The 8,349-nt window shown below is 44.6% G+C and overlaps 1 protein-coding gene across 3 annotated transcripts; it reads left to right on the plus strand.

Annotated features, from left to right (window-relative positions):
* The first annotated feature begins 324 nt into the window (after positions 1-324).
* On the plus strand, positions 325-7,605 carry LOC109736791 (RNA-binding protein involved in heterochromatin assembly dri1). 3 transcript variants are annotated; one of them, XM_020296000.4, is made up of 4 exons: positions 325-502; positions 6,052-6,517; positions 7,088-7,186; positions 7,273-7,605. In XM_020296000.4, the coding sequence occupies exons 2-4, from the start codon at positions 6,057-6,059 to the stop codon at positions 7,277-7,279; spliced, it is 567 nt and encodes a 188-aa protein (XP_020151589.1). In that variant the 5' UTR covers positions 325-502; positions 6,052-6,056; the 3' UTR covers positions 7,280-7,605. The 3 variants fall into 3 exon arrangements, with proteins under 3 accessions (XP_020151589.1, XP_020151588.1, XP_020151590.1); XM_020295999.3 differs by lacking the exon at positions 325-502 and adding an exon at positions 5,618-5,871; XM_020296001.4 differs by lacking the exon at positions 325-502 and adding an exon at positions 5,618-5,871 and having other exon boundaries at positions 7,088-7,158.
* The last annotated feature ends 744 nt before the right edge of the window (positions 7,606-8,349 follow it).

The following is an 8,349-nucleotide window of genomic DNA, read 5'->3' on the forward strand; positions in this document are numbered from 1 at the left end:
CTTAGTATGGTCTTAGATCATGAAAAACTTTCTAAATAGGATCATATGGTGCTGAGCTTTTTAAAGAAGTTTAAATACGTGATTTTGGTCTATATCAGCCCACGACCATCAGCGGCGTCAGTCAATCATCAGATTAGACGGCTGAGATAACGACAGGATAATCGAGTCTGAACGCGCAACAATGTCCCCACATGTCAGTTAAAGCCTCGGCAGCGCATCGAAGGGATTGGACTTGGGCACTTGGCAGCCACGTCCAGCCCACCGCACCGACAGGTGGGCCTGGACCCTTTGACCCGCCTCGACGTCGGTGCCGTGCCGTGCCGCCGCGAGCACACAGATCCCAAAACCCGAAAGAAATCCCAACATAAAGAGGCAGGTTTTAATTCTCTCCTTAAATCTCCTCTCCCTTGAGCAGTTTTAATCTTTCTCGCTCCTCCCCCTCCGATCTCCCGACGAGATTGTACTCGCTCCCGGATCGTCGCCGGAGCGTCTCCTCGATCAGGTGCGTGACCCGTCGCCGCCGCTCCCCTAGGATGTTCGTCTCGTCAGATCACGCATGGTCTGGGTTGGATTTTGTTTCCTGTTTCGTATTTGAGGATGCGTGTGTTGGTTCGCTTTCCGTTTCCTCGTCGTGGAGATGGATCGATCGGTAGAGACGACGAGATGGATCGAGAGATGGGAACTCGACGGTAGATACGTTGCGGCGGTTTTGGCCTCTCCCTTTCGCTTCCTCTCTCCGTCGAGTCACGTGGCCGTCTCGTTCGCGCCGTAGGCTTGAGGGCGGGTGCCCGTCCTCGAGATTTGCGCTTCCGTTGATCAGTCGACAGGTGTCTTGGCATCTGTTTCCAGGCGGGGATGATTGGTGGGGCGGGGTGGTGCGTTGGTTCGCCGCCGATACGGTCGGTGTCAGTGTGGTGGTGCAGGGATGATTCTGGATTCGAGGGTTGTGTGACCACTGCAGCAATCCTTGCTGCTCGCAGAGCACAGCACATAGCTTGTTATATTCGTGTCTCTTTTTTTACTGAAAAAATAACTCACATCTATTCTTGACCCCTTCCTCCAAGGGACGAACCTCAGTTGCATGCTCCAAACCATCTCGTGTTTTGAACACCGGTGGCTCGACTTGTTTGTTCTCCGACAGTTGTCTGTTTGCATCTTTGGTATGGTAATGAAACCTCTGCATCTCCCATGCACATGATCAACGGCACCATCGAATCATTTCGTGCACTATCCCAGCATCATCTAAACTTGATTAAAACCACCTCACCGCATATTTGTCTCGATGTTCCCGACGGGCCAACCTTAAAGCGAAGCAGATCTTTAGCGCAGCTCATTGATATGCAACGCAGTGCACCGGCACCGCATCGAGCGCATACAAGAAAGCCGGCCAGCCTAGCTTTCACCTTGTCGAGGTCCGATTACGTCACCGAGTCAAGGAACTACAGGAGTCCAAGTGAGCTCCATCAACACACCACACATGGCTTGGTACTCATGGCGTTCTGCTTGCATGCATTCCAACCTGCACCGATATAATTAAAGTGTGTGCACTATAGTGTTGCTCTTTGTCTTAGGTAGTGCGGCCCATCCGTGTGCCGACTCATTGCTACGTGGGCCAGGGTGCAGGCCTCTCAAAAGCGAACCATGCACACACCACACATGAGTACTACATGACCAGATTGAGAGAATTGTGCTCCACGAAAATTGCATCACCATCTTTGGAATCCTAGAGTCCTAGATACTTGCATCTAAGCTCAGCTAATGATTCATTTCATAGGAACAAGAGCATACCGACTGGAAATTTGTATGCCTTGGGGCAGCATAGTATTATTGTTTATGACTGTTTGACTAGTATGTTATATCATGTGACTACGTAGTCTCTCGATTTGAAAATATATGGAAGTTTAGATATGAAAAGTACATGAATATATTAATAACAAATAAATTATGGAGTTAGAACATATAATTTATTTAGTAATATCATTTTCATTTCACCAATGACAATAATATAATAGTGCATATTTTCCCAGGATGTTAAGAGTTAATAGTGCATATTTTAATTTAATGGTGAAATGTACTTTTCCTAGGACTCAATTAGTGTCCACCTGCTAAAATATATACCCCATTGGATATATATTAAAACTATTAATTCACATCCTGCTGAACAGTCTAATGCAGAGTTTTTTGCCCTGTTATTATTTTAAAGCTTGGTCATGTGTTGGTTCCACCACTCAACAACACGTAGTGTAGGGCTGGTGAAGGTTGTCCGCGTTCCAAGCAGTCTTGATCATAGTTTTACTACGCTTGGTAACACGAAAGCTAAAAGCTTGAGCTGTTCTTCTTGGATGTGCAAAAGCAAAGAATCAAAGCATGTTAGGGGCTATCAAGTGATCTCACTTCCTTTGGAGTTCGGTCATGGTCATGCATGGAAGCACTTCCCTAGGAGAGAATCCAAGCTAGCTTTTGCCCCCTCAGTTTTTTTCCCAACGACTCCATGATATGTATTTGCTTCCACTTTCACTTGACCCAAGAGAATGGAATGGAAGAGAAGCCATATCATCCTATGGTTTTGAAACCTATATGTGGGCTCCAAGCATCTACTATCACCAGTACCAGTACTAGACTACTAGTACACTGCTAACATAAGAGAGAAACATTTAGATAAAAAGCAAAAGTAAATGCACTAATGTAAAGCCTCAAGGATGAGCACAGCAAGTAAAGGGCGAGGGAAACTGCAACAAAGATGCAAAACACCACTTAAAATAAAAGAAAGGTGAAATGAATTCTAAAGAGGGTGGTCAAGGCTACCCTCGAGGACTACTACTCTGTTGATTTCAGTCTATCTTCATTGATATTCATACATTCTCACCAGTTATTTATCAGCCCTGCTCCCCTTTGCTTTATCCCATTAATCATTTTCATCTCGGTATGTGCGTGGAGGGCTAATTATATGATGATGCCATCTTTCTCTGTGTTCGAAAATATCCTCTCAAGTCCTGCTCTTTGAACGAAAAAGATAAAGTCTAGTGCTCAGCACTTACAGCGTAGCAATCCATTTGTCTTATGTCCTGATTTGAAGTGATACTTTTTTTTTCACTTATCTCCTATCACTATCATGATTTTATCTAGCAATGCAACTATCTGTCCACATCCTTTGCATTTGGATTAGACAAAAGCGCACTTCTGTTATGGATATATTTACAGGGCCATTTATGTACACATGACAAGGTTGTGTATCGTAGCCTCTTACGGCCCGTTTGGAACAAAAGGGAAAACATAGGAATTTAGAAGGATAGGATTGTTATAGGAAAAATTCTTTCGATGACAAGATTTATTTGATTGGTCCAAGTACATTGATCTCAGAACTGGTTAGGAGTGAGAGCCACTATCCCAGCACAGATCCAGCCAGGTTCTATTGATCATGTCCCCAACCCAGCAGTTGTACGTACCTTGTCTTGGGGTATCTTTCTTTTGCTTTACTATCAAGCCAGACGCAAATGACGATTTTAAAGTTTTCCTCAGGATACATGACATCTCAAATCCTTTGGTTTTCTTTTTCCTTTTCCTATGTTTTAAGTTCTTATATTCCAAATGACAACTTGTCCTTAAGCGAGGAACCACAAGGCCCAAATAGAAATGGTGCATGAATGAATTCCCGAAAGGTTCTGAAGATGCTCCTCCCCCCATCCCCACCCCTAAGGAAAATAAAAGAAAATAAAATCTGATTTATTAAGCGAGCAAATATGTTCCCCATATTTTTATGTGCATCAGTCCTTCAATATATGAAACTGAATCATAAATTATCTCCACTAGAAGGATTTCTCTCTGAAGAACAGAAGTTTCTCGTTTGTTAAATTTCCCTAGTGTTGGTTTCTCTGTCACTTTCCATTATATGAAATAGCATTATAAATTTTCTCCAATGTAAGATCTTTTCTCTGAAGAAAAGAAGTTTATCATTTTAAAATTCCGGTATTATTGGTATTTTTTTATCACGTGCACATCATGTTGATTCTTACATCCTTAAGTTGATGAAAGCTTTATGCTCCTTTTTCTCCTTCCATTGTCTCGAATATTCACTCGGTGCTACTGCTACACAGTCACCACATTCATGTTTGTTCCTTCTTATCTCAATCTTAGCTAGTCCATTGTCGTGGAATGCTAGACAGAAACAGATACGGACACCAAGAGAAATGAAATAGATAGCATTAAGTCGATGTGATGTTGGTTGGAATGGATTCTATGGGCTTTTCTCAATTATTGCTAGTAAAAGACAGCAAAGTTAGTGTCGAACAATAGCGATGTGAATTGCCTTTTTTAGTGGCAAGAATCAATAGTAGCATAGCGGAAAATATAGCAAAAGTTCAGAATGATAGCCTCCAACCCACCATTCCTGACACCTCATATAGACCTATACTTGTTCTGTTAGGATCAAATAAATGCTGATTTTAGGTTTATATGCTTACTCTAGAATTGGTCCTGTACATGCAGTATTCCGTCACACGTGTGTGGATAGTACTGGAGCATCAAGTTCCACATTTGCTCAACCGAGTGTGATCTTCTGCATTATTAGGCATAGTTAATTAGAATTTACATTCCTTATCGTAGATACGGCTTGTGGCTTCGGAATCAGGTAGAAAAGAGGGTGATGTGTCGTCCCTGGGACAATGGTATGACAGGAAATCCTGTCACTGAGCAGTTAGACCAATGACCTCAACCTTGTCCAACTAAATCGTATCCATTCTTGCTCTAAAAGTACTTTCGCTGCCCTGGTTAAACACAGATTATTTATAAGGCGGTACATATCCAGTCTGAATTATCCTGGAAGAGTGGAACAATAACCATGGAGTACAATCGAAAATTGTTCTTTTCCTTTGGTCTAAAATTGTTCATTTCTACCTTACAAAAACTGCTGTTGGTTGCATACTCAAATTACAGCTGTGCCTTTTTGTTATTATGTGATATATGTACCCAAAAACCTCACAGGTTCTGAAACCATTAGATGTCTCTAGCAATGACCTGCTCCTTGCCCAATAAAAGTATTACCCAACAGTGCGAATCAGACCTGAAGATGTATAGTCCATTTCATGTTGAAGTTTGTGAAATGTTAGATGCATCAGTTTTGTGGAACTGTGTTCTTATGAGACAATAACTTTTGACTCAAGTTGTACTGATAGAAAAAAAGGGAGTTATAATTATGAATTCTGATATAATTCCTCCTTGCTAAGTTTTATTTGAACTGTCAATGGTTGAACTCCCTTGTTTGAAGTGTTATTTAAAGAAATTCTTGACTAAAAGTGTGGTCTGAAACTAGTGTAGAACACTTCCATTTATCCATTAGCATATTTTGGTTTCACTTTCAGTGGTGTGCCGATGTTGTCCTGAAATTCCATATTACTCCACTCTTGCCATTTCCCACATTTGCTTCTGGATGCATCAAAGTTGAAAATATTATACTCCTAATCAGTATGCAACAAAAACCAGTAACAGCGCATGTTAAATTTCCTAAGCACAAGAATGCGGGCAAGTGCACTTCCCTCCACCCCATGTCTCAAAAGATGTTTCCAAGGCAGGCACAGATGCAGGTTAAAGGAGGCATTCAAACTCCTTATAATTCTTTTGGCCTTTAATGGCTTTCTCTTCTTTTCTTTTCTTTAACTCCCGTCTTCTTTCTAGTTTTACGCGATTCCCTTGTTCTTCGCGGGCCAAAGCGCACCTAGAATCAAAGGCACAAGGATAGCTCACCCTCGATTTCAGCATCCCCTCCAAACGCGCTATAAATACCACTGCACATACGCACCTTGCTGCATCACCATTTCACCTCACAACACTTCTCATCTTGGAGCTCAGCAGCACAGCATCCAAGCTTTTTCTTCGGTAATTTAGCTTCTTCTGCCAGTCCGTCCAAACACCTCGCCACATGTTTTTGGTTGGATTATGTTTCTTGACTGGGCCGAGACACTAGATCAAACTTGGGCTTGTTCAAGTGTGTTGTTTTTGTTATTCAGTTTGATCATACCACCTTGTATCTGACTGACTATCCATTTGGCATTGCAGGCAAGATGAACAGGAAGCCAGGCGACTGGGACTGCAGGTCGTGCCAGCACCTCAACTTCAGTCGCCGGGACCTATGCCAGCGCTGCGGCGAGCCACGCAGTGCCGCTGACCGTGGCAGCGTCGGTGGCGCTCTTGGTGGTGACTACGCCAACTTTGGCGGCCGTGGCGGGGGTGGTTCCTCCTTTGGTACCGGCTTTGGTGCCGGCTCTGACGTCCGCCCGGGCGACTGGTACTGCACCTGCGGGGCGCACAACTTCGCCAGCCGCTCCAGCTGCTTCAAGTGTGCTGCCTTCAAGGAGGAAGCTGCCGTCAATGGTGGCGCTGGTGGCTTTGATGGTGACATGTCACGCTCAAGGGGCTTCGGCTTCGGCGCTGTCGGTGGCATGGGTGGCGGCATGGGAGCCGGCGCGGCCGGTGGTCGTGCCAGCCGCCCTGGCTGGAAGTCTGGCGACTGGATTTGCACCAGGTGCGTGTTGCTTAAACACTGTCCTGTCCTGTCCTTTATTTGGGTAGCTTCATGTAGTTAAGACTTAACGTTAAACTATGCGTAGACAAGTAGAAAATCATTTTTACTACTCCTTGTGTCTGGATATGCTGCACATAGTACGGACACCGTACAATACTTTGTTTGTAGTTTAGCCTATCCTATCGTTGCTTTGCTTCTAGTAGTATTATATCTTCTGTCCCTGCCACTTCCCCCTGTTTCCGGGTCCCTTTTTTCCTGATAAAAAGAAGATATCAATGCACGAGAAAACAAGTAGCAATAGACAGAAGAAAAAAACTGATCATGCTTGTAATGCAAACAAGTAGGTACTCCCTTTGATTCAAATTAATTGATGCATGCTTAGTACAACTTTGACTGTTCCAGTAGGTGCCACTCACCGACATGACTGTCGTTTAATTAGTAGATATAAGCAAGTAGATGTAGGTCGTCTTTATGTACAAGACCGTAGCTGGCTGTTCCATGCATGTTCTTATATTACATAAGTATTTTGCTTTGTGCTAAAGGTGTTGTATTTCTGCTGGCTCTGTGTAGGTCTGGATGCAACGAGCACAACTTCGCCAGCAGGCAGGAGTGCTTCAGGTGCAACGCACCGAGGGACTCCGGTAGCGCCACGCCATACGAAAATTTCTTGTAAACTATCAGATCCATTCATCCCCCCTTGACTCGGCGTTAGATGCCCCGGTCTCTAACCATGTATCGTGTGCATCGATCTGCAGGCACTGAGGTGTAGGAAGGCCATGACGGCGGCGATGAGCAGAAGCAGCAAAGGGTGTCCGTGTCCCGCAGTCGACATCATCATCATAAGAAGAAGAAGAAGAAAGTAGAATGCAAAGAAATCCTCCTCGAGTGCATGCTTACTAGTTTTGTCTCTTCCCGTTTTAGATTTGGTTGTCATTTCCCATTTGGGACCGTCCGTCTGTCCGTCTGATCGATGATGACTAGCTATGTTTACCGTTTTATTATTTCCGTTCCTTTCATCAAGTTTGCAGTTCGAGTTATGTAACCCAAAGACGTATGCTTTGCTTCAGAAGTATTATTGACTAGTAGTACTATTGCGTCTTAAATTCCTGTTAAGCTGAGATTTGATTATGTGTGCATGTGCATTGCAACCCGTCTCGCATGTTATCTTTTCCTCTGGAGAGACAAAAATTTTTAACCTCAACTGGTCATAAAGAAAATGTAACAAAACGGAACGGAACGCATCACGTGTATGCAAGTGTCAGCGCCGCGCTAACGTAATTTGTGCATGCACTACCATAACAAAAACCGCGCTTCAGCACGTGCAGAACACATTCCTCGCGGCGACTCGAAAACCTGCACGCGGCCCAACGGCAAGCTAAAGACATGCCCCGTCGTTCTCAAAAAAAAAAAAGACATGCCCCGTCGTTCTCAAAAAAAAAAAAAGACATGCCCCGTCTCGCACTGTCACAGTAGTGCATCGGATGCCCTTGTCGTCTTTTACCATGGCCAATGCCATATCCATATGCACCTGCATGCATGTGCCGGCCGGCCAGGTGCGAGAGATGCGGTCAAAAGCATCGCTCGTCCAGGCAAGTTTCCGGCCCTCGCGGCGGGCGGCGTCGGCACCAGGTCCAGCGGATTGGCTACGGCAGCTCCCGGCGAGATTCCCTCCCTCCCTCTCTTCTTCGGTTATCTCGCCTCGCTTTATACATGGCCTCAGCTTTGGCTCGCCGCTTTCCTTCTTTCTTTAGGCCTCTCCTTTGGTTTCCTTGTCTCTTTGTAGTATGCGTGTCTTTTATCGTGGGGAGGAGGAACCAAAGGCGGCCGCCCGG

This window comes from Aegilops tauschii, chromosome 6, assembly GCF_002575655.3.
Source record: "Aegilops tauschii subsp. strangulata cultivar AL8/78 chromosome 6, Aet v6.0, whole genome shotgun sequence".
Classification (NCBI taxonomy): Eukaryota; Viridiplantae; Streptophyta; class Magnoliopsida; order Poales; family Poaceae; genus Aegilops; species Aegilops tauschii.

What these genes read in the sequence shown, in the direction of transcription:
- LOC109736791 (XM_020296000.4), top strand. Translation starts at nt 6,057, where the DNA reads ATGAACAGGAAGCCAGGCGACTGGGACTGCAGGTCGTGCCAGCACCTC. An exon ending in GGCGACTGGATTTGCACCAG is followed by an intron (nt 6,518 to 7,087) that starts GTGCGTGTTGCT and finishes GGCTCTGTGTAG; the next exon opens with GTCTGGATGCAACGAGCACA.